This window comes from Gouania willdenowi, chromosome 11, assembly GCF_900634775.1.
Source record: "Gouania willdenowi chromosome 11, fGouWil2.1, whole genome shotgun sequence".
Lineage (NCBI taxonomy): Eukaryota > Metazoa > Chordata > Actinopteri > Blenniiformes > Gobiesocidae > Gouania > Gouania willdenowi.
The window spans coordinates 7,606,477-7,633,761 of NC_041054.1; the positions used below are offsets into that span (position 1 = coordinate 7,606,477).

General features: G+C 34.1%; 1 protein-coding gene across 1 annotated transcript in view; it reads left to right on the forward strand.

Moving 5' to 3' along the window:
* The window catches only part of chrna11 (cholinergic receptor, nicotinic, alpha 11), a 39,418-nt gene that overhangs the window by 5,371 nt on the left and 6,762 nt on the right, over nt 1–27,285 (forward strand). Inside the window, exons 4-8 of the mRNA XM_028461116.1 lie at nt 1,457–1,566; nt 1,713–1,792; nt 5,490–5,657; nt 5,726–5,920; nt 12,142–12,228. Coding sequence (XP_028316917.1) covers nt 1,457–1,566; nt 1,713–1,792; nt 5,490–5,657; nt 5,726–5,920; nt 12,142–12,228 — 640 coding nt within the window. The remainder of the gene's footprint in view (nt 1–1,456; nt 1,567–1,712; nt 1,793–5,489; nt 5,658–5,725; nt 5,921–12,141; nt 12,229–27,285) is intronic.

Sequence of the window (27,285 nt, forward strand, 5' to 3'; positions counted from 1 at the left end):
TAATAAAAGCTTGACATGATCACTGAAATTTCAAGGTGAATTAAAATAGAGCTCGTCTCTTCACGAAGACAAGGAGGAATGTGTTTTTTTTTTAAACATTCCAATTTAGAATTTTGTGCCTGTTGCGCGCGCTGCTCTGAACTAGTTGGTTTCTAATCCGCTTGCACTCAGACTGATGGTGTTTACGTGTTTGAAGTGCAGAAGCTGCAGAAATGTGGGCGTCAACGTGTGCACAGCCAGACTGTTTCTTTAACACCTCCACACACGCACACACACACACACACGCACACACACACCCAGACAGACAGACAGACAGGCGAAAACCAAAGCAGTGAAACACTGCAAACAGCCTTGACTTTATCATCTGTGCCTTTGTCTCATCTTCCCTCGACTTGTCTCGCTGTTCACACGTTGACTTCAGTAGACAAATAAACATAAAACCACGCCTTGTGCACAAAGAAGGCAAATCTGAGCTTCCTTTTATTGCCCTTCTGGTGAATTCTATGTAAAATATTTCTTTAATCGATTGACTTTGTAGTCGGTGTTGGACTTTTTCAATTTCTGACTGTACGACACACTCGTGTGGTTACTTCAGTTTTTGGGTCGATGCTCCGCTCAGCGTTTTAGATCAATAGGGCATAACGTTTTTTTCTATATCAGTGGAAAAACATGTACCAGTGTTAAATTATATCACATTTTATGGCAAATATTGGGCAGTAATATTACCAACGGAACAGGAAATGAGGAGATATGAAAAGATAGTGCTGTGTGATATGGTGAAAATTTTTTATCACAATATAGGTTCTTTAGAATTACTTGAAATGAATGGAAAATTGATATTCATGAAATATTTTATTATATTTAAAAAATAAACTAAAAAAAAAAAAAATCCCAAAATAAATGGTACTTCTCGTTTAAGAATCTTCTCAATGAAGGAATATTCATGACTCTTGCTACATATACTGTTGTCACGTGTTCTGATTTGTAAATTCGTACGTGGAAATGCCACGAGGTGGCACAAAAACCAACAATAATGGCCACCGCTATCATTTTAAACTCTACCTGTAGTGAATTTTACTTGCAAACTCCATTAGATCATATATGATGGTAGAGGTTTCCTTCTAGAGCAGCTGGTGATGAATTAACACTTCCATTTGTAAGACACGTTTGTAGCTATATTTGCGATACAAACGATAGAGGGTTATATCGTATGGTAAACATTTACAGTATACATTTAATGTATATATTGCACTACAATACCATCAGATAAGAGATCCTAACCAACCACACTGACACAGAAATTGTGTTTTTATCGATCACACTCAGATCTTTTTTATGATATATATTAGTACATATAAGTAAGTCCTGTTTCCCTCGTCATCATCTCATTTTTGCACCTTTAATCTTTATCATCCCCATCTTCAATCTTCCTTCCTTACTCTCCTTTTGCTCTTAGGGTTGGTTTGATCATTATCTCCAGTGGAACCAAAGCCAGCACCCCGGAGTGAGAAATCTTCGCTTCACCACAGATCAGATCTGGACACCAGATATCCTACTCTACAACAGGTAAAACACACACACACACGCACGCACGCACGCACGCACGCACGCACACACACACACACACACACACACACACACACACACACACACACACACACACACACACAGGTTTCAGAGATTAATTGTGCTCCGTTGGTGCCTTCTCTCAGTGCAGATGACGACTTTGACTCCACCTTTAAGACCAACGTACTGGTGAACTCCAGTGGCTACGCTGAGTATCTCCCTCCAGGTGAGCATCCTTCTCAACTCCCTGCATCTTATTTTGTAATTTTGACATTATTTTGTCTGTTTGTGCACTTGATATTAATAATGTATCAGATTCTAACAGCTCCACTGGCTCATGGCTGCTTATGGTTTCAAAAAGACCTAAAAAAAGAAGAAACTCTCGCTTCCTCTGCTTCCTACTTCAATCTAAATGTAGGACTGGTGAATTAATGACTCCCCAGGGATTCTACAGATCTTTACTTCCTTTTTACTTTATACTCAATGTATCGACGGAGGACCAAATCCAACTGTTAGAGGAGGAAAAGCCCTGTGAAGTGAAAAACCATGAACTCGTGGCTCAGGAATCCTTTTGATGAGATGCCTTCAGTGGAAATGTAAGAACAGTCAGAAGTGCTTGAGCAGGAAGTGCTTGCAGGGTTTACAAAACAGGCGGAGAAAAGCTCGAGCACTGTGAGAGATTAAAGGGTTAAACAACTGACAAACAGAGGTTTGGATCCTGTCGACAAATGAAAAACAGACAAAAGTCCTGTAGGTCTATCTCCAGGGAACTAGGGAACTCTTCTCTCCTCCTGTTGTCCACCCACTTTTCACCTTGTGGCGACCTTCAGTTCTCCTGTCCTTGTCCTCCCATGTACTCTCATGTTATATGTGTTTTTTTCACGTTTTCTTGGACGGGATGTAACTGAAACTGAAATGCCCTTCAGGGATAAATAAAGTTTCTGAATCTGAATCAGTTCCCAAATTTCAAGATCAATATAAATTAACTGGTCAAAAGAATGTCTACATATTATCATTCTATTGGGAATAAAATAGGCCTACATAAACATGAATATAACTTGAGCTGTGGGATGGCCTGGACAAATTTCTTCTTTCCCATGCAGATTGTATTAGGCATTTTTTAAATGCAAGGCATTTTTTAAATTTCCCCCGAGCGGCAAATCAGCAAAAACGTGGGGGTGTACTTACACTTTAAGTCCAGCAGGTTGCAGGAATTTTTTTAGTTAGTTAATTATTATTTTAATAATTTGCATGATTACTACATCATCTTTTATGCTAATGTTTGCAGGCTGAACTGTTTATTTTAACCATAGTGGAAATTATCAAGGTTTTGACCACCAGTTATGGATTAATCTGCTATCCAGAAGTTTATCCCCACGCCTGTCTTGGGAGAAGTTATTCCTAACAATGGAGGTATATTTTGGGAGCCGTATAGGCTACAAGTAAGGGGGTTGCTCCAGGCTGAGGAATAAAGTGTGTTGGTGGAGAGAGTGAGCTGGATTTCTCTTTGGTCCACAGAAAGACTAAAATACTTCAACACAATCCTTGTAAAATGATGATGACGAGCTCATAACAGGAGCGAGTTTAAGACATCAACCTCATCAATGGAAAGGGCAACAAATCAGAGGCAGTCAGAGTAAGTGGAAGGCGTGAAATAGAAAATTCTAACTAATTAGTTGAATAAGGGTTAAATAGGACAGCGTTGTGTTCTGTAACCGCTTCACTCTCCTCTGAACTCTGCTTTATGTTCCCAATCATCACCAAAGGCTGATAACATGTTGGAGAACACTGTGTGTGTGTGTGTGTTTGAATAAAAAAGCATCTGTAATTTGGGCAAACGCAGGCTTAATTTGTGTGTTTGTTTCAGTGTTTTAATTCAGTCATTATGAGAGTCTGTAATCCTGTTACTGCACAATCTCATTTTTCACTGTGACTGAAAGCGTTGAATGCACTGCAGTGCAGGAAATGATGAAAATACTGTGTCTGGACTTGTTTGATCTTGTTAGAGGTTCCAAGGTTTTATTAGTTTAGAACTTTGTTGTTGCAGATGAATATAAATTGGAAGTAGGTGAAAAAAAAAATCTTAAACAACAGACAGCTCAGAAAGACTGTTTATTATTCAACTTCATGTTAAGACAGACCTTCTGCCAGTGCTCTCCAGTGCTTTTCATCTGAATTACCCAGTGGAAGACGAAAGTCCTACATTTTAGACTCAGCAGTACAAATATTTTTTTTTTATAGCTACCAGAGGTGTAAAGAGTACTGATATATCCAGAGATTAATTTGGACCGGATCCTGCGGCACCTCCCAGATTGTGACCGACACTTATTTGATTGAATCCAGCACCTAAGTTTTCTTTTTTTTCAGCACCTCATTTGCTTTTTGGTGTTTTGATTATATAATATTTGGACCGCTGCGTCTTTTATTGAGTTGAAGTCAATTGAATGTAAAAACTGAGCGAGGAAGAGCGCTCATAGGGCTGCTGCATCGAGAGGGCTGATCACTTCTTCTCCGGCCGTACGTTTGCAGCACTTATCATAGACAGCTCCGCTTTAATAGTTTAAATCATCAACTCACAGAGTTACTAAAGGATGAGTTCACTCGCTTTCAATTTGCCCCGGTAAGTTGGGGAAGTGTACAGCCCTCCCGCTGCAGGCGTCTCACTGTAGCGGGAGGGAGGGGCTGCAGCCTCGGCTGTACAGAAAGTGACGACCGGGGGAGTTGTTGCTTGAAGTCACTTTAAAAGTTCAAATTTTTCAACTATCAAATCATGCAAGTTGCGTTATTTGCATTGATTTTGAATGTTATCTAGTCGCGTCAGTCGGTGTGACCGCATCTTTATGGGTGTTAAAAGTTTGTAAATATTTAGTATTTGTGAGTTTTTGTGTTCTGAAAGTTTGGTGACCTTGGTGATGAAAGTGGCTAAATTAGCGGTGATTTTGCGCTGTTTGTGCTGAAACATGGCGGATTTCACAGCTGTCACTCAGAGAGAGACGGATGCGCTCTATAACGGCCGATTATCTGTGCTTTTTAAAGGCTGATTCATCATTATTTTGTTAAACATTTAGGTTAATTAGTTGTCTGTGTTCACGTGATATCATTGGCTCATTTATTTAGCAAAAGGCACTTAAAAAAATGCATACCGTGAAATTTTTGTCTCTCTCTCACTGCCGGAAACAACACCCGGCCTGTGTCCCGGGACCTGATGATTTACAAATTAAGCACTGGATATATCTTATTCAAGCAGAATTAAATAGTACTCAAAGTAAAAGTTACTTGTTACTTCCTCCCCCATGTTTAATTCTGGTAATAAATCTTGCCATGGTTCTCTTGCATACAGTAAAGATCTCATGTGTAAACTTAAAAAAGGAAGAGACAAAGTATTGCACAACTGGAACTTATTTTTTTTTCCACAAAGGCATCTGTAGAAAATAAAAGGTTTGTCAAAAATGTACAATTAATAATAAAAAATACCAATTAATTCAATTTCAAATTTAAAAAAAAAATCTCAGGCTCTAAGTATAGATACATTTATGAACTCTAAAACAGTGCCATGCCAAACGTGCCATGTTGGTAACAACATAATAGGTAGAAACCACAATCTAAACCTTAGAAAGTGGTAAAATAACCTCCATTTAATGCTGTTTTGGCATCGTGTATTACGTTTAATCTGATTGGTCGGCTATGATGTGATGGATTTGATTGTTGTCTGGTCATTTCATTTTTTGTAGTTTCGCAATGTCTGTTGATCATTTTAAAACAAGATATTTACTCAGTAACAGTTGGGTGTCGAAACAAGTGACTTCACTTCTTTTAAAAGGTTCTTAAGTACAAGTCAAATGTACTGTTGGCCACAGAAGATTAATTTAATTTTTTAGGGTTGACAGTAAATGTCTGTGCGTTGTCCTGTTGGTCCTCCTCAGGAATCTTCACGAGCACATGCAACGTGGATGTGCGCTGGTTTCCTTTTGACATTCAGAAATGTGAGCTAAAGTTTGGTTCCTGGACGTACGACGGCTGGCTGCTGGACCTGCAGATGACTGACGCTGACGTTTCAGGCTACATGCCCAACGGAGAGTGGGACCTTGTTGGTGAGTGAGTAGGAGGAACGTTGTGTTCCAGCCTCAGCTTCAGCCTGACTCTGCCTCGGCTTTTTCAGGCGTTCCCGGGAACAGGAACGAGGTCTTCTATGACTGCTGCAAAGAGCCGTACCCAGACGTGACGTTTGTCATCACGATACGACGGCGCACTCTGTACTACGCTCTGAACCTGCTGATCCCGTGTGTGCTGCTGTCCTCCATGACCCTGCTTATCTTTGTCCTGCCGGCCGACTCCGGGGAGAAGATCTCACTGGGTGAGTGGATCCAAGTCTTATAAAGAAGGAGAGAATCATGCACAATAGTAGCATCGCATTATACTTTCAGCACAACCAAAATAGCTTGATATATACCACTCCTTCTAATGTCTCACCCTAACTCCCTCTTCTCTGTCCCTTTCCCCCTCACCAGGGTATAACACTGCCCTCTCTTTTTATGTCTTTACCTCTAATTCCTGAGGGTAGGTGTTCTTAACCTTGGGGTCGGGACCCCATTTGGGGACACGAGACACTGGAAGGGGGTCGCCAGATGCTTTTAAGAAACAGAATATTAATACAAAATTTAAGCCTACTTTTGCTACATTTTTCCATCAAATTCCTTTTCTGCACATTTTTTCCACTTTTAAGACAGTTTTAGCACCTTTTCCTCCACTTTTCCTACAAAATGTTGCATATTTTCACCTATTATTGTCACTTTTAACCTCTTTTCACCATATTTCATGCTAATTTTTGCTAGTTTAATTACATTCACTATTTTTAATGCCCATTTGTTGCCAGTTTAAACAAATTGTTCCTACTTTTAAAACAATATTAACACTTTTTCCCGTCCATTTTTGGCCACTCTAACTTGCTTTTAGCCAATTTCTGTTTAAAAAAAAAATCCCATCTCTCTGCCTTTTCCTCCATGTTTTTGTCACTTTTAACTCGTTTTATTTCTGATTAAAACAAGTCTTTACATCTTTAAGATGACTATATACTAGGGCGCAGATAATAATAGACTTCCTTGTGAACAGTGGATATTTTTCAGATAAATAAATGTGGTTATCACAGATTCATAGAACAATCAATCATCATTTTTCTGACTTTATGGATGGACCCCAAAAAGCTTTCCCCTTTATTCCCATTATAAATGGCCCTGTCTCCACATGACTGTTCTTCAATGTTCATGTCTGTGTTCAACCACCTTCAGGTACAGTGGGGGTCCCCAGTCTCTGCCACCTTTATTTTGGGGGTCGCGGGCTGAAAAGGTTGAGAACAACTGCCTTAGGGAGGGCTGCTGATCGTCACAATTAAGCAATGAAATACATGCATTTGTTTCCTTGCAATAAAAAAAAACATGCATAGCTGTCGCAAAAGGGTTGCACTACATGTAGTGTTGACCTTTGATAGCATATACAGGCATTGTAAAATAATATTTAATAAAAAAAAAATAAATAAAGGAGGAGAGAAATAGTGCAGGGCAACAAAGTTGTGAATAAATGAAGAAAGTGAGGAAGAGAAATGGAAGTTGAACATTTCCTCTGCTGATTATTTATAAGAACTCATTACAATCAGTTGTTTTGTACCTGGAATTTATCTAAAACATGCAGAACAGCAGGTATCCAGGACTGGGTGCATGATTGCCCGCCGCTCTGTGTGGCGTCCTGGATTATCTCTGTTAGGGGCAACTGGTGTTTTTAATTTAGATAAATGAAAAATTGAAACTTCCCTTATTGAATCAAACAAAGATTATGAGAGTTGTTGAATATTCAGAGTTTATGCTGGCAGAGATGTGGACTCCTTGGGTGTGACTAATGTTCGGCATCTCTGAGTGATTGCCCACCATGTTGATAATAAGGGGTGTATTTGAAGATCGAGTTAGTGTTTATTAACGGGTGACTTGTGATCCAGTTGTGTCTCCTGCCCACAATTCCTGCTGCAAAAGATCTATTTTTTTGTATTATTATAAAATAGATATTATCTGTTTTTTACAGACGTTAAGTGTAGGAGTAGATGTTGTTCTTTACCTTTTTTCACATCTTTGCCATGAAGAACATGATAATACCACTAAATAATATAAAATGCATCCAATAGATGATCTATAAGTTATGACTATAAAGGACAGACAAGTAAAGTTTGACTCACTGAACGTCCCTGACCTGTATTACAACAACATAAAAAAATTCTTCTTTGTCTGAATATTTACATTAAAGCGTTGGATTAAGCTCACAGTTAAGATTCAGTGCACAAAATGATTTATTCTCTTCCATTCAGTCGCTGATCAACTGAAAACAAACAAAAAGACATTTGAGCGTCACCATAGATGCATTTCAGGAGGTGATGTTATTAAACGGAATGATTGGTAAACCTAAGTAGAACGTGTGGTTTTGCTTGACAAATCTGAGGACGATAGGAGCGTATACATGTTTCCTAGAACATGACACATACAGGTATCTGCCAGATTTAAACCTGGGCTTGAGTTTATCCCAGAATTGTTGTTCTTGAAATGCCAACCTTGGGAGAAGAAAAAGGAGTGGCAGCGGAGGATACGAGGTGGCGTGAACAAGGATAAAGAGGACAGGTTGGTGACGGATAACTGGATACAATGGGAAGCTGAGAATGAGGGGGAGGAACAGAGAGATAGATGTGGGAGGAAAGAAGACAACTCGACAGGAGAGGATTTTAAAAAGGATGAAAAGCACAGAGGAAGGTCTGAGGAAGAAAATGATGTTGGCAATGTGTGTGTGTAGTAACACAGCAGGACTAATGTTTTAATCCTTTGGAAACAAAACTGAATATTATCAATTGTAAACACAGTTGGGGATAATGCTTTCAATTTCCTAAACGTCTGATACTATTTCAGTGACGCGTTGGGTTGGCAAATCTTCTTAGACTCAATCGATTCAAGTCATCCAGACTGGTTCAGACCTGAAAGGATTGGGCGGAATAGCAGTGTTGATGTTAGCAACACTTCCTCATCGTAAAAGATCAGATTCAAACCTGATTATCTGTGTTTTTTTACAAGCCCACAAAACATTGAACAATTGACATTTTACCATCACTCTTAATTATTTTTTAAAAAACTACGGTCACAAATGTATCTAAGATCAGACATGTAACCAACATGTTGTGTAAATATACAGTATACTGTATATGTATTTATTTTAATGTTTTCCTAATTTTATTTTGAAATTTATCACTTCCGCTTTTACGCTCACATGTCCTTTAATTGGCTGTGTTTATTTATGTTCAATGCCAAAGCAAGCTCGTGTATCTACTGCACCATAAAGAAAAGAAGCATGTGATTAATAACAGCCAACAGTTGTGAAAGTGCAACGGCAAGGAAGAATGACATGAAGAAGCAACAGTCTAAAGGCCCAAACATAGTTGGAACAGACTCCACAGAGGGTCACGCGGACATCCGCAACTACGTGGGGTCCGCGCCACCTCGTGATGTCAGAGAGAGTGTCAACGGATGGAATAAATTGTGTGTAATCCTTGGACAAACATACCCAAGGTGGAAAGTCTGGATGCAGAATGTTGTGCATCTTCTTTCACCTCTGACCTCATGACCGCCTGTGATCTTTTAGATGGGGGGAGGGGGAGGGGTTCACGGCAGCACCTGCTGCACATTTAGGACAGTAACCACAGAGTGATACGAGTTTTCAGTCTCTAAAACATCAGAAAACTGTTCAATAACACAAGAAACAGTCGCTAGATTTGTCAGTCATTGCTTGTGAGAAACAATTCACTAAGAGGAGTTTGAAAGTCACCAGATTTAGCGAAAAAGTCACTGCAAACCGCTCCACAGTCGTGTGCTTTCACGAGGAGGGGGGAGCGTGGTCTTTTCAGTTTCACAATTTTACATACTGCAGCTTTAAGGCTCTGTAGCTGTAAACAAATGTCTGAGTGACTCACTGTCTACGTAAAACCTTAATGGTTGAATGAGTGAACATTGCATTTGGCTGTATTGAGTGACTTGAATTGCTAAAAGCTGCTTGTAACCCTGCAATGTATAAATAATTGTATACAGATAAAAGCCTCCTCTCACTCATGTCTCAGTATTGCAACAGGAAGTCACATCACTTGACAAAAACTCAGCTAAATGCTGCAGCTCAATGACGGCTAATCTTATTGGACACGTGTTGGATTGTGGAGGCGTGGAAGGTTATCCAGGATAGCGTTGTCAAAGCACATCTTTAACTTTAATAGGGGATGTGTTACACAGCAACTCTCCAGGGGGGAGAAGAAAAAAAAATCCACAAGCACTACACAAGCAGCCAATTAACCTATTGATGTAATTAAGCCAGTGAATTGATCAGTGCGGGAGAGTTTACACACACTACCTTCCAGGAAAGCAGTCTGCCACTGTACTTAATGGAGGAGATGGTTGTAGCCTGGAGGAATGAATCTTTAAAAGGAATCAGTGTCATTCCAGTGAAGGAAGGGAAGATTACAGACATTTTTATTTAACATCCTGAGGGACTGTTTGGATTTTTATCTTTAAGTTTGCTAAGTGAATAGGTGGTGTCAGCAAAGCGCTCCCTAAATGTGCTGTGTTGGAGGAGACTGAACCTCAGTGTAGGCAGTAAATGAGGCGGGACAGAGACGCTCATTCCTGAGTGGGAGGTACCGGTTCTTCTCTGAGTGTTGGAGGCTAACCAACATGAATGAAACTGATCTCCACCTTGAATTAAACCATGTATCAATACAGCACGTTACAATCAAACCGTCAGTGGGAGGAGAACAAACCCTGTGGTTGACGGTGTGATGAAAGGCTTACTTAGTATATTTTTAAATGAGTAATTTTACTTGTACTTAAAGGTCATGCTATTTTTCACCCATCTCCATTTGTTCTAAGAAACCCAAAAACATAGTATTTGAGGTTCATTTTCCCAAACTCACCTGTTTTCCAGAGTTTTAGCCTCTGAAAAGTCACTTTCTGAGCAACTCTACACAAACAGGCTGATTTGTGGCCTACTTATGCATATTCATGAGTGGGTGTGTTTATAGATGGGCCACTGACTTCCTCCTCCCCACACGGTGACGTTGGGCCAGAGGACGGTACGCCCTCCTCCCACCCACTCTGTAGCCGAGCTGTTGCTGCTTTATAAACACGAGACAGAGCGTGGGGGCGGGGCGTTTGCCGGTACATACATAGACTGTAGAAAATACATACATAGCACTGCATGAAGGATGCTGAAATGCTCACCTTTGTGGGCGTGTCTGTTTACATGTCAATCACGGCAGAGAGCTTCCTGGAGGCGCGGCTTCTCCAGTTCTCCGCTTCAAATTTGTCATCAAAGTGGGAACGCGTCATCAAATTGGAGCGAGGTGTTTGTGCTCACCCTGCAGTAAAAAAGGAGTAAATCACCCTCTAACTAATGATTGAGGGAATTAATGAAATAAACACTTTGGGCATGTGTATGAAGCCCTAATAACACTTTATGATGTTTAAAGCACAGAAAAGTCGATTTAGCTTAACATGGGCCCTTTATGTACATTTTTTTTTATTTTGAATTGAATTCATTGGTATTATTTTATTTAAAAAAAGAATTGTACCTTTTGACAAACCTTTTTTTATATAGATGAAGTTCCAATTGTGGTAGATTTGGTCTCTTCCTTTTTAAGTTTATACATGAGATATTTACTGTACGCAAGGGAATTGTGGCAAGATTTATCACCAAAAATGAACGTGGGGGGTGAAAGTAACTAGTTTAAGTAACTTTTACTTAGAGTACTATTGGTTTGAGCTACTTTTTACTGGTACTTGAGTGTTTTATGTATAACTTACTTGTAGTTGTACATGAGTACAATTTCTCAATCAAGTAACAGTACTTCTACTTGAGTAGGATATATCAGTGCTCTATACACCTCTGGGAATTAAGCAAATACAGGCATCACAATATGTCAGTGTTCTTTCACCTTTTTTGTCATTCAAAAACGTTATTATTCATATAGTAACTAAACTCAATAAGGAAAAGGTGAAAATTTGGAAGGAATTTTGTGAATTTATGAACATGGAAATTTGCCATTAATATTATGAAACTAATGTTGAAAGATATCTATTTTTTTTTTTTTTTTTTGCTTTCAAAGATAGAAATAATATTTTGGTGGTATTACTATTGTGTTTTTGGTTCTGTTGTAAGCAAAATCTTTACCTGCATTCCAGAATAATAATGTATATGGGCAATGGTAAAACAAATGTAAAATTGTTTCAGCTTCATTAAAACAAAAAATTGCATTTATCACTCTTATCAGTATATTTGGAAAGTAATGTTACAAGGATAAATGTTATGTAACATTTTTTAATGTACTTCCCTGATTTTATTATATATACAAGGTTGAAAGGGGAAAAACCAAGCTTTTTTTCCAGTTTATATTTTCAAAATGTGAATTTCAAATTGTTTTAACTCTGGGTGTAATTTTATTGTGAAAAGGGATTTATTTTCTCATATGTTTATTATTACTCTTTTACTATTCTCTGTGTCTCTCTGCAGGTATCACTGTTTTACTGTCGCTCACTGTGTTTATGCTGCTGGTTGCAGAGATCATGCCAGCAACATCAGACTCCGTCCCTTTAATTGGTGAGTCAAACACATGCTGGTGCATGGTTTTTATCAGTGGATTACGCTGCTTTACTCAATATAAGTGGAACAGGCATTTTACCTAATTTAAAAAAAAAAAAAACCCACACATTTGTTTGTTACCATAGAGATTTACCATGTGCTGTTAGCCTGCAACAGACCAGGCTAAAGATGAGGCTTAGCTTATCCCTTTGCACATTCAGCAGAAACACATTGTAATTTTAGGAATAATATGATAGTGACACTTAAGTTGTATTTGAAAATTGAAAATTGCCAAATACATTGTTCCCGTAGGAGTTATTATTTTTCTTCCACAACTTGCTTCTTCAAAAATGTGGCAATGTCAAGGATGTGCAGTTAACCAAAATTTGCCATATCTCTACAAATATGTATTGTACAAGTTTGATGCTTACATTTATGAAAAGCTGATATCAAGTGGAGTTTTTTATTTATTGGACCAAAGCTGTCGAACCCACCAGTAAAATAATTGGTAGGGGTCAAAGTTCTTGATGTCACAAAAAAAAAAAAAAACTTTTTCCCTATAACTTGGCCACTGCTACCATTGAACAACATTTCCTTTCAATGTGTGACCTTGACCTTCCCTCAATGTCATATTTAAGGACAAGAACTCTGGAAGCCAGAAAAAAATGAGACCTCAACGCTCTCTGGACAACAAAGCTTAAAAAAAAACTTTTTTCATATAACTTGGCCACAAATTGGAATACAGTGCTCAGACTGGTACCATTGAACAACATTTCCTTTCAATGTGTGACCTTCGCTCAAGGTCAAGGTCAGTCTTCTGTTTTTTCTGCATTATTACTTTCAATTTAATTTGTAAAAAGAACAAACTTGTCAACAAATCCAGATACAAGTTGTCATTTTTGCCAAATTTTTCAATTGCCAAATACATATTTGCCTTGCGAATACAGGTTTTGCCGAGTTTTTAATTTATTATTATTATAATTATTATTATTATTATTATTATTTATAATAAATGTTTTCACTGCTGATTTCAATGTTCTTATTGATTTTTAAATGTTTTAATGTTTTCTGTTGCAATTTTTAATCATGAAAAGCATGGGTTCTCAACTGGTCTCACCATGGGACCCACATTTTGCTGCGATCATCAAATCGTGACCCACTTTTTCATTTTTTTTAAGAATTCCACCAAACATACATCTACATATTTTCCTGTGCAACATGTATTTCACAGCTTGCCTAACAAAAGAAAAGAAAAGTTTCTTTCAAAATAAAAGTCCATCAGTTGAGAATCGCTGATATAAAGCACATTGAATTGCGATAAACAAATTGGCTTGACTTGCCAGATATTTTTTTCACTGACATTAAAAAATAGAATATGTTAAGGTTTCATTTATTCAGACAATTTTTTTCAGGAAATTTACTTCAAAGCAATCAGCAGACGCCTCTGAAGAAGACTGGCAGTTGACAGTCGAAACATGTCAGGAGATCAAAATAAACATCCTGAAAAAAAAGTCTGAAAAAAAGAAACATTAACATATTATTAAAATGAAGACAAAAAGAACTTGCTGAGATTCAAATATATGCATTTTTTAGTTTAGGTTTTTAGACTGCAGAATATTTTTCCGCGGTACCATCTGGTTGCAGCAGGGGAAGGGGAAGTGTGAATATTTTTAATTAGTTTCATTAATACACCAGGGTAATATATGCAATGATTCATTTGTGATTTCTTAGAGAAGCTGCAGTGAGCAGGCTGCACAGATGTGTGCATAAAAAGTGATTTTAGCACAAATACCTTAATCCTCATCAGCAGAACGGGTCGCGCTCCCTCCGTGCACATGAATTTAATAATTAGTGCTGAAATCCAAGAAACTATCAATCAGATCACTCACAAATCTAATCAATGATCTATTAATTCACTAAGACTTACTCTATTGCAATTGCACTTTGAACACTGGCAGGTTTTATTTACTACTCATCAGTGTCTGATTATAAATGTTTTTTTTATACAATAGATGGGGTTTTTTTTAATGGTTTTTTATACTTATAAATGCTTTTTTATACTTTTAAAACTTCACTATTGTATCTGTAGTTCACCCAACAAGTGCAGCTTGCGATGACTTATGACAATATTCCTTTGAAGATTCTATCAAGATGCTGTTTTCATAGTGAACAAACTTGGCCCGAGATCACAGCGAATTACAACAAGCTGGTTGGTAGCAGCTGGTGGCGTTTGTCACTTTTTTCAAATTTTTCATGCCTTACTGCATTTTAATTCTAGTTTAAGTATGCACATAATATCTGCACTATTTTAGGATCTTGTGATAACCTTATCTCAGTAAAAGTAATTCCAAAGTTTTTCAATCTTTATGCCTAACTATAGCCTTAAGTGTGTACAACATATTAGGTCTAATTTTTAGGGTCTTGTGATAACCTTTTCTCAAAAAAAAAAAAAAAAAAATCTAAACTTTTTCAATTTGTATGCCTGACTATAGCCTTACCTTTTATTTAGGGTGTTTGTCATTTTTTTTAACTTTTTCTCATTTTTCATGCCCTATTGCATTTTCATCCAAGTTTTGGTGTGCACATCATATTCAGATTAGTTTTTAGGGTCTTGTGATAGCGTTTTCTCAAAAAAAAAAAAAAAAAAAAAAAAAATCTTAAATTTTTCAATTTTTATGTCTTACCTTTGATTTGGGGTATTTGTCGTTTTTTTCCACTTTTTTTCATTTTTCATGCCCAACTGCATTTTCATCGCAGTTTAAGTGTGCACATCACATTAAGACTATTTTAGGGTCTTGTGATAACCTTTTCTCAAAAAAAAAAAAAAAAAAAAAACCTAAAATTTTTAAATTCTTATGCCTTACTCTGATTTGGGGTGTTTCTCATTTTTTCTTCATTTTCCACTTTCTAACATTTTTCATGCCCTACTGCATTTTCATCCCAGTTTAAGTGTGCACATCATATTAAGACTAATTTTTAGGGTCTTGTGATAACCTTTTCTCAAACAAAAAAAAAAAAAAAATGTAAAATTTTTCAATTTTTATGCCTTACTATAGCCTTCCCTTTGATTTGGGGTGTTTGTCATTTTTTACTTCATTTTCCACTTTTTCTCATTTTTCATGCCCAATTGCATTTTCATCCCTGTTTAAATGTGCACATCATATCAAGACTAATTTTTAGGGTCTTGAGATAACATTTAAAAAAAAAAAAAAAAAAAAATCTAAAATTTTTCAATTTTTATGCCTTACTATAGCCTTACCTTTTATTTAGGGTGTTTGTCATTTTTTTCCACTTTTTCTCATTTTTCATGCCCTATTGCAATTTCATCCAAGTTTTGGTGTGCACATCACATTGGACTAGTTTTTAGGGTCATGTGATAGCGTTTTCCCAGAAAAAAAAAAAAAGAAAAAAAAGTTTTTTCAATTTTTATGCCTTACTATAGCCTTACCTTTGATTTGGGGTGTTTGTCATTTTTTACTTCATTTTCCACTTTTTCTCATTTTTCATGCCCAATTGCATTTTCATCCCAGTTTAAGTGTGCACATCATATCAAGACTTGTTTATAGGGTCTTGTAATAACCTTTTCTCAAAAAAAAAAAAAAAAAAAAAATTTAAATTTTTCAATTTTTATGCCTTACTATAGCCTTACCTTTGATTTGGGGTGTTTGTCATTTTTTACTTCATTTTCCACTTTTTCTAATTTTTCATGCCCAATTGCATTTTCATCCCAGTTTAAGTGTGCACATCATATTAAGACTAATTTTTAGGGTCTTGTGATAACCTTTTTTTAAAAAAAAAAAAAAAATTCTCAAATTTTTCATTTTTTATGCCTTACAATAGCCTTACCTTTGATTTGGGGTGTTTGTCATTTTTTACTTCATTTTCCACTTTTTCTCATTTTTCATGCCCTATTGCATTTTCATCCAAATTTAAGTGTGCACATCATATTTAGACTAGTTTTTAGGGTCTTGTAATAACCTTTTCCCAGAAAAAAAAAAAAAAAAAAAAAAATCTTAAAATTTTCAATTTTTATGCCTTACTATAGCCTTACATTTGATTTGGGGTGTTTGTCGTATTTTTCCACTTTTTTTCATTTTTCATGCCCAACTGCATTTTCATCCCAGTTTAAGTGTGCACATCATATTAAGACTAGTTTTTAGGGTCATGTGATAACCTTTTCTCAAAAAAAAAAAAAAAAAAAAAAAAATGTAAAATTTTTCGATTTTTATGCCTTACTATAGCCTTACCTCTGATTTGGAGTAATTGTCATTTTTTTCTTCATTTTCCACTTTTTTCTCATTTTTCATGCCCTACTGCATTTTCATCCCAGTTTAAGTGTGCACATCATCTTAAGACTAATTTTTAGGGTCTTGTGATAGCGTTTTCCCAGAAAAAAAAAATAATAATTTTTTTCAATTTGTATGCCTTACTATAGCCTTACCTTTTATTTAGGGTGTTTGTCATTTTTTTCCACTTTTTCTCATTTTTCATTCTCTACTGCATTTTCATCCCAGTTTAAATGTGCACATCATATTCAGATTAGTTTTTAGGGTCTTGTGATAGCGTTTTCCCAGAAAAAAAAAAAAAAAATAATTTTTCAATTTTTATGCCTTACTATAGCCTTACCTTTTATTTGGGGTGTTTGTCATTTTTTCCACTTTTTCTAATTTTTCATGCCCAATTGCATTTTCATCCCAGTTTAAGTGTGCACATCATATTAAGACTAATTTTTAGGGTCTTGTGATAACCTTTTTAAAAAAAAAAAAAAAAATTCTCAAATTTTTCATTTTTTATGCTTTACTATAGCCTTACCTTTGATTTAGGGTGTTTGTCATTTTTTTCCACTTTTTCTCATTTTTCATGCCCTATTGCAATTTCATCCAAGTTTTGGTGTGCACATCATATTTGTACTAGTTTTTAGGGTCTTGTGATAGCGTTTTCCCAGAAAAAAAAAAAAAAAAAAAAAAGTTTTTTCATTTTGTATGCCTTACTATAGCCTTACCTTTTATTTAGGGTGTTTGTCATTTTTTTCCACTTTTTCTCAATTTTCATGCCCTACAACCTTTTCATGCCAGTTTAAGTGTGCACATCATACTTAGATATTTTTTAGGGTCATATGATAGCCTTTTTTCAGAAAAAAAAAAAAAAAAAAAAAAATGTAAAATTTTTCGATTTTTATGCCTTACTATAGCCTTACCTCTGATTTGGAGTAATTGTCATTTTTTTCTTCATTTTCCACTTTTTCCTCTTTTTTCATGCCCTACTGCATTTTCATCCCAGTTTAAGTGTGCACATCATCTTAAGACTAATTTTTAGGGTCTTGTGATAACCTTTTCTCAAAAAAAAAAAAAAAAAAAAGTTTTTTCAATTTTTATGCCTTACTATAGCCTTACCTTTGATTTAGGGTGTTTGTCATTTTTTTCCACTTTTTCTCATTTTTCATGCCCTACAACCTTTTCATGCCAGTATAAGTGTGCACATCATACTTAGATATTTTTTAGGGTCATATGATAGCCTTTTTTCAGAAAAAAAAAAAAAAAAAAAAATGTAAAATTGTTCAATTTTTATGCCTTACTATAGCCTTACCTTTGATTTGGGGTATTGTCATTTTTTACTTCATTTTCCACTTTTTCTAATTTTTCATGCCCAATTGCATTTTCATCCCAGTTTAAGTGTGCACATCATATTAAGACTAATTTTTAGGGTCTTGTGATAACCTTTTTAAAAAAAAAAAAAAAAAATTCTCAAATTTTTCATTTTTTATGCTTTACAATAGCCTTACCTTTGATTTAGGGTGTTTGTCATTTTTTTAACTTTTTCTCATTTTTCATGCCCTATTGCAATTTCATCCAAGTTTAAGTGTGCACATCACATTGGACTAGTTTTTAGGGTCTTGTGATAGCGTTTTCCCAGAAAAAAAAAAAAAAAAATTGTTTCAATTTGTATGCCTTACTATAGCCTTACCTTTTATTTAGGGTGTTTGTCATTTTTTTCCACTTTTTTTCATTTTTCATGCCCTACAACCTTTTCATGCCAGTGTAAGTGTGCACATCATATTAAGACTAGTTTTTAGGGTCATGTGATAACCTTTTCTCAAAAAAAAAAAAAAAAAAAAAAAAAAATGTAAAATTTTTCGATTTTTATGCCTTACTATAGCCTTACCTCTGATTTGGAGTAATTGTCATTTTTTTCTTCATTTTCCACTTTTTCCTCTTTTTTCATGCCCTACTGCATTTTCATCCCAGTTTAAGTGTGCACATCATCTTAAGACTAATTTTTAGGGTCTTGTGATAACCTTTTCTCAAAAAAAAAAAAAAAAAAAATTTAAGTTTTTCAATTTTTATGCCTTACTATAGCCTTACCTTTGATTTGGGGTGTTTGTCATTTTTTACTTCATTTTCCACTTTTTCTCATTTTTCATGCCCAATTGCATTTTCATCCCAGTTTAAATGTGCACATCATATTAAGACTAATTTTTAGGGTCATGTGATAACCTTTTCTAAAAAAAAAAAAAAAAAAAAAAAAATGTAAAATTGTTCAATTTTTATGCCTTACTATAGCCTTACCTTTGATTTGGGGTATTTGTCATTTTTTACTTCATTTTCCACTTTTTCTAATTTTTCATGCCCAATTGCATTTTCATCCCAGTTTAAGTGTGCACATCATATTAAGACTAATTTTTAGGGTCTTGTGATAACCTTTAAAAAAAAAAAAAAAAAAAAATTCTCAAATTTTTCATTTTTTATGCCTTACAATAGCCTTACCTTTGATTTGGGGTGTTTGTCATTTTTTACTTCATTTTCCACTTTTTCTCATTTTTCATGCCCTATTGCATTTTCATCCAAATTTAAGTGTGCACATCATATTTGTACTAGTTTTTAGGGTCTTGTGATAGCGTTTTCCCAGAAAAAAAAAAAAAAAAAAAAAAATCTTAAAATTTTCAATTTTTATGCCTTACTATAGCCTTACATTTGATTTGGGGTGTTTGTCGTTTTTTTCCACTTTTTTTCATTTTTCATGCCCAACTGCATTTTCATCCCAGTTTAAGTGTGCACATCATATTAAGACTAGTTTTTAGGGTCATGTGATAACCTTTTCTAAAAAAAAAAAAAAAAAAAAAAAAAATGTAAAATTTTTCGATTTTTATGCCTTACTATAGCCTTACCTCTGATTTGGAGTAATTGTCATTTTTTTCTTCATTTTCCACTTTTTCCTCTTTTTTCATGCCCTACTGCATTTTCATCCCAGTTTAAGTGTGCACATCATCTTAAGACTAATTTTTAGGGTCTTGTGATAACCTTTTCTCAAAAAAAAAAAAAAAAAAAATTTAAGTTTTTCAATTTTTATGCCTTACTATAGCCTTACCTTTTTTTTAGGGTGTTTGTCATTTTTTCCACTTTTTCTCATTTTTCATGCCCTATTGCATTTTCATCCCAGTTTAAATGTGCACATCATATTCAGATTAGTTTTTAGGGTCTTGTGATAGCGTTTTCCCAGAAAAAAAAAAAAAAAAAAAAAGTTTTTTCAATTTTTATGCCTTACTATAGCCTTACCTTTGATTTGGGGTGTTTGTCATTTTTTACTTAATTTTCCACTTTTTCTCATTTTTCATGCCCAATTGCATTTTCATCCCAGTTTAAGTGTGCACATCATATCAAGACTTGTTTATAGGGTCTTGTAATAACCTTTTCTCAAAAAAAAAAAAAGAAAAAAATTCTAACATTTTTCAATTTTTTTGCCTTATTATAGCCTTACCTCTGATTTGGAGTAATTGTCATTTTTTTCTTCATTTTCCACTTTTTCCTCATTTTTCATGCCCTACTGCATTTTCATCCCAGTTTAAGTGTGCACATCATATTTAGATTAGTTTTTAGGGTCTTGTGATAACCTTTTCTCAAAAAAAAAAAAAAAAAAAAAAAAAATGTAAAATTTTTCAATTTTTATGCCTTACTATAGCCTTACCTCTGATTTGGAGTAATTGTCATTTTTTTCTTCATTTTCCACTTTTTCCTCATTTTTCATGCCCTACTGCATTTCCATCCCAGTTTAAGTGTGCACATCATATTAAGACTAATTTTTAGGGTCTTGTGATAGCGTTTTCCCAGAAAAATAAAAAATAAAAAAAAATTTCAATTTGTATGCCTTACTATAGCCTTACCTTTTATTTAGGGTGTTTGTCATTTTTTTCCACTTTTTCTCATTTTTCATGCACTCCAGCATTTTCATCCCAGTTTAAGTGTGCACATCATATCAAGACTTGTTTATAGGGTCTTGTAATAACCTTTTCTCAAAAAAAAAAAAAAAAAAAAATTCTAACATTTTTCAATTTTTTTGCCTTACTATAGCCTTACCTCTGATTTGGGGTGTTTGTCATTTTTTACTTCATTTTCCACTTTTTCTCATTTTTCATGCCCTATTGCATTTTCATCCCAGTTTAAATGTGCACATCATATTAAGACTAATTTTTAGGGTCATGTGATAACCTTTTCTCAAAAAAAAAAAATGTAAAATTTTTCAATTTTTATGCCTTACTATAGCCTTACCTTTGATTTGGGGTATTTGTCATTTTTTACTTCATTTTCCACTTTTTCTAATTTTTCATGCCCAATTGCATTTTCATCCCAGTTTAAGTGTGCACATCATATTAAGACTAATTTTTAGGGTCTTGTGATAACCTTTTTAAAAAAAAAAAAAAAAAATTCTCAAATTTTTCATTTTTTATGCTTTACTATAGCCTTACCTTTGATTTGGGGTGTTTGTCATTTTTTACTTCATTTTCCACTTTTTCTCATTTTTCATGCCCTATTGCATTTTCATCCAAGTTTTGGTGTGCACATCATATTCAGATTAGTTTTTAGGGTCTTGTGATACCGTTTTCCCAGAAAAAAAAAAAAAAAAAAAAAAGTTTTTTCATTTTGTATGCCTTACTATAGCCTTACCTTTTATTTAGGGTGTTTGTCATTTTTTTCCACTTTTTCTCAATTTTCATGCCCTATTGCATTTTCATCCCAGTTTAAGTGTGCACATCATACTTAGATATTTTTTAGGGTCATATGATAGCCTTTTTTCAGAAAAAAAAAAAAAAAAAAAAAAATGTAAAATTTTTCGATTTTATGCCTTACTATAGCCTTACCTCTGATTTGGAGTAATTGTCATTTTTTTCTTCATTTTCCACTTTTTCCTCTTTTTTCATGCCCTACTGCATTTTCATCCCAGTTTAAGTGTGCACATCATCTTAAGACTAATTTTTAGGGTCTTGTGATAGCGTTTTCCCAGAAAAAAAAAAAAAAAAATTGTTTCAATTTGTATGCCTTACCTTTTATTTAGGGTGTTTGTCATTTTTTTCCACTTTTTCTCATTTTTCATGCCCAATTGCATTTTCATCCCAGTTTAAATGTGCACATCATATTAAGACTAATTTTTAGGGTCATGTGATAACCTTTTCTCAAAAAAAAAAAAAAAAAAAAAAATGTAAAATTGTTCAATTTTTATGCCTTACTATAGCCTTACCTTTGATTTGGGGTATTTGTCATTTTTTACTTCATTTTCCACTTTTTCTAATTTTTCATGCCCAATTGCATTTTCATCCCAGTTTAAGTGTGCACATCATATTAAGACTAATTTTTAGGGTCTTGTGATAACCTTTTAAAAAAAAAAAAAAAAAAATTCTCAAATTTTTCATTTTTTATGCCTTACAATAGCCTTACCTTTGATTTGGGGTGTTTGTCATTTTTTACTTCATTTTCCACTTTTTCTCATTTTTCATGCCCTATTGCATTTTCATCCAAATTTAAGTGTGCACATCATATTTAGACTAGTTTTTAGGGTCTTGTAATAACCTTTTCTCAAAAAAAAAAAAAAAAAAAAAAAAAATCTTAAAATTTTCAATTTTTATGCCTTACTATAGCCTTACATTTGATTTGGGGTGTTTGTCGTTTTTTTCCACTTTTTTTCATTTTTCATGCCCAACTGCATTTTCATCCCAGTTTAAGTGTGCACATCATATTAAGACTAGTTTTTAGGGTCATGTGATAACCTTTTTTAAAAAAAAAAAAAAAAAAAAAAAAAAAATGTAAAATTTTTCGATTTTTATGCCTTACTATAGCCTTACCTCTGATTTGGAGTAATTGTCATTTTTTTCTTCATTTTCCACTTTTTCCTCTTTTTTCATGCCCTACTGCATTTTCATCCCAGTTTAAGTGTGCACATCATCTTAAGACTAATTTTTAGGGTCTTGTGATAACCTTTTCTAAAAAAAAAAAAAAAAAAAATTTAAGTTTTTCAATTTTTATGCCTTACTATAGCCTTACCTTTGATTTGGGGTGTTTGTCATTTTTTACTTCATTTTCCACTTTTTCTCATTTTTCATGCCCTATTGCATTTTCATCCCAGTTTAAATGTGCACATCATATTCAGATTAGTTTTTAGGGTCTTGTGATAGCCTTTTCCCAGAAAAAAAAAAAAAAAAAAAATGTAAAATTGTTCAATTTGTATGCCTTACTATAGCCTTACCTTTGATTTAGGGTGTTTGTCATTTTTTACTTAATTTTCCACTTTTTCTCATTTTTCATGCCCAATTGCATTTTCATCCCAGTTTAAGTGTGCACATCATATCAAGACTTGTTTATAGGGTCTTGTAATAACCTTTTCTCAAAAAAAAAAAAAAGAAAAAAATTCTAACATTTTTCAATTTTTTTGCCTTATTATAGCCTTACCTCTGATTTGGAGTAATTGTCATTTTTTTCTTCATTTTCCACTTTTTCCTCATTTTTCATGCCCTACTGCATTTTCATCCCAGTTTAAGTGTGCACATCATATTTAGACTAGTTTTTAGGGTCTTGTGATAACCTTTTCACAAAAAAAAAAAAAAAAAAAAAAAAATGTAAAATTTTTCAATTTTTATGCCTTACTATAGCCTTACCTCTGATTTGGAGTAATTGTCATTTTTTTCTTCATTTTCCACTTTTTCCTCATTTTTCATGCCCTACTGCATTTCCATCCCAGTTTAAGTGTGCACATCATATTAAGACTAATTTTTAGGGTCTTGTGATAACCTTTTTAAAAAAAAAAAAAAATGTAAAATTTTTCAATTTCTATGCCTTACTATAGCCTTACCTTTGATTTGGGGTGTTTGTCATTTTTTACTTCATTTTCCACTTTTTCTCATTTTTCATGCCCAATTGCATTTTCATCCCAGTTTAAGTGTGCACATCATATCAAGACTTGTTTATAGGGTCTTGTAATAACCTTTTCTCAAAAAAAAAAAAAAAAAAAAAATTCTAACATTTTTCAATTTTTTTGCCTTACTATAGCCTTACCTCTGATTTGGGGTGTTTGTCATTTTTTACTTCATTTTCCACTTTTTCTCATTTTTCATGCCCAATTGCATTTTCATCCCAGTTTAAATGTGCACATCATATCAAGACTTGTTTATAGTGTCTTGTTATAACCTTTTCTCAAAAAAAAAAAAAAAAAAAAATTCTAACATTTTTCAATTATTATGCCTTACCTTTGATTTGGGGTGTTTGTCATTTTTTACTTCATTTTCCACTTTTTCTCATTTTTCATGCCCAATTGCATTTTCATCCCAGTTTAAATGTGCACATCATATCAAGACTTGTTTATAGTGTCTTGTTATAACCTTTTCTCAAAAAAAAAAAAATTCTAACATTTTTCAATTTTTTTGCCTTACTATAGCCTTACCTCTGATTTGGAGTGTTTGTCATTTTTTTCCTCATTTTTCATGCCCTACTGCATTTTCATCCCAGTTTAAGTGTGCACATCATATTAAGACTAGTTTTTAGGGTCATGTGATAACCTTTTCTCAAAAAAAAAAAAAAAAAGTAAAATGTTTCAATTTTTATGCCTTACTATAGCCTTACCTTTGATTTGGGGTGTTTGTCGTTTTTTTCCACGTTTTTTCATTTTTCATGCCCAACTGCATTTTCATCCCAGTTTAAGTGTGCACATCATATTAAGACTAATTTTTAGGGTCATGTGACAACCTTTTCTCAAAAAAAAAAAAAAAAAAAAATTTAAAATTTTTCAATTTTTATGCCTTACTATAGCCTTACCTTTGATTTGGGGTATTTGTCATTTTTTTCCACTTTTTCTCATTTTTCATGCCCTACTGCATTTTCATCCCAGTTTAAGTGTGCACATCATCTTAAGACTAATTTTTAGGGTCTTGTGATAACCTTTTCCCAGAAAAATAAAAAATAAAAAAAAATTTCATTTTTTATGCCTTACAATAGCCTTACCTTTGATTTGGGGTGTTTGTCATTTTTTACTTCATTTTCCACTTTTTCTCATTTTTCATGCCCTATTGCATTTTCATCCAAATTTAAGTGTGCACATCATATTTAGACTAGTTTTTAGGGTCTTGTAATAACCTTTTCTCAAAAAAAAAAAAAAAAAAAATAGAAAAAAAAAATGTATTTATAAAAATTTTCAATTTCTTTGCCTGGAGTGTGTGTCATTTTTTCCTCATTTTCCACTTTTTCCTCATTTTTCATGCCCTACTGCCTTTTCATCCCAGTTTAAGTGTGCACATCATATTAAGACTAGTTTTTAGGCTCTTGTGATAACATTTTCCCAAAAAAATATAAAAATATACAGTATATATTTAAAATTTTTCAATTTCTTTGCCTTACTATAGCCTTTCCTTTGATTTGGTGGTGTTTATCATTTTTTTCCCTCATTTTCAACTTCTCATTTTTCAGACCCTGCAGCATTTTTATCCCAAAGACACAATTTAAATAAAACTCGGTCTCCAAAAACCACAGACAACGAGTTCCAATATTTAACACAAATTCATTCTTGATCAAAAAGAGGCCTGCCCAGTAGTTACAAAATACAATAAACAAGATTATACTAAGAAAGGGAAAACTGCACAAAATGCAGGAACTCAGACTATTTAAGAAGGGAAATAAAATGCACTATATATACAGGTGACAATCTTAACCAAAATAATAATCACTTCACAAACAGGGATCACAAAAGTAGAGACAGAGTTTTCATACGGACAAATTTGATGCTGCTGCTGTCAAGGCTGGTGAACTCCGGACTGACAGTAGCGCTGGTTTTTTGAATGTGATGACATCCTCTTCAGCCATTCTGGGCTGCCCACCACTCTTCCTGCTGGCAGCCAATCCTGGGAAGCGTCCTCAAAGCTGTTCGATTGATAAGGACGTATCTCTGACACAGAAAGACAACCCAAGCAGCAAACTGAACACTAAATAATACGGCGAGGGTCGTAACATCATATTTAGACTAGTTTTAAGGGTCTTGTAATAACCTTTTCTCAAAAAAGAAAAAAAAAAAAAAAAAGAAAAAATCTAAAACTTTTCAATGTTTATGCCTTACTATAGCCTTACCTCTGATTTGGGATGTTTGTCTTTTTATTTCCTCATTTTCCACTTTTTCTCATTTTTCATGTCCTACTGCATATTCATCCCAGTTTAAGTGTGCACATCACATTAAGACTAATTTTTATTGTCTTGTAATAAACTTTTCTCAAAAAAAAAAAAAAAAAAAAATTCTTAAATTTTTACATTTTTATGCCTTCCGATAAAATAACCTTTTATTTGCATTTTCATCCCAGTTTAAGTGTGCACATAATATTAAGACTATTTTTAGGGTATTGTGATAACCTGTTCTCAAAAAAAAATTCTAACATTTTTCAATTTTTATGCCTTATACATCTGATTTGGGGTAATTGTCCTTTTTTCCTCATTTTCCACTTTTTCCTCATTTTTCATGCCTTATTGCATTTTCATCCCAGTTTAAGTGTGCACATGATATTACGACTATTTTTTATTGTCTTGTGATAACCTTTAAAAAAAAAAAATAAATAAAAAATTCTAACATTTTTCAATTTTTATGTCTTACTATAGCCTTACCTCTGATTTGGGGTGCTTGTCATTTTTTTCCCCTAATTTTCCAGTTTTTCTCTTTTTTTAAGCCCTACTATATTTTCATCCCAGTTTAAGTGTGCACATCATATTGAGACAAATTTTTAGGGTCATGTGATATTCTCATCACTAAAAAAAAAAATCTGACATTTTAAAATTTGTATTTCTTAGTATTACCTCTGATTTGGGGTGTTAGTCACTTTTTTCTCTTTTTTCATGTCTTACTGCATTTTCATCCCAGTTTAGGTATGCACATCATATTTGCACTATTTTATGGGGTCTTTTGATAGCTTTGTGTTTTTTTATGCCTTACTAAAGACTTACCCCTGATTTTCAGCGTTTGCCACTTACCCTGAGTTCTCCATAGGATGATAAAAAGTTTCAGAATTACAGTCATGTATTGAAATCTACCTAATAACATCAATAACACACATTTGGAATATCTAATGTTGACTGAACTCATCTGAAGTTACAGAACTGAACATTAAACATTTAGTGTAATAAAGAAGTCAAACCTGAACAAAGGGGAAAACAGTAAACCGACTTCATAGCGCTTGTAGTCTGTCCTTTTAAAAGTGTAACTATTTCTGGACTTTTGTGGTTCAGGTGTTTAAATTTCCATCACGTCCTTTATCTCAGTTGAGACCGATTTCCATCAGCCTCTCATTGCATATTAATTTCTCCTCACAGGGAAAGCAGAGCTGTATTAACGAGAGATTTACTGATTGGTATGTGTGTGTATGCTAACATTTACTGATTAGGGTCAAATGCAAAGCTCAGCTAAAGCTGCAGGAAGTATCTGCATATCTAAGGATTTTCTGACAACGCTAACGATAACATATCACACTTTGGTGTGTTGGCGATGAAAACTTTTTATGAACGTACTTGTCTGATGATGTTGACGTTTCCTTTGTGGTACATTAGCTTTGGGTTGAAGCTGGTGCTGTTTTTCCAGTACAATATTATCTATTGTCACATCATGTTTGGGTCAGAGTTGACTTTATCGTCCAGAACTCGGTGCTACAGTGAAACCCTTGACAGAATTAAATTAGACATCATTCAAAAAAAAAAAACATAGGCAGTACCAGGCAGGGGCATAAAAGTTAAAGTGTAGAGGAAAGAGTGCAGGGTGTTAAAGTGCATGTGTGTTAAATTACTGTGG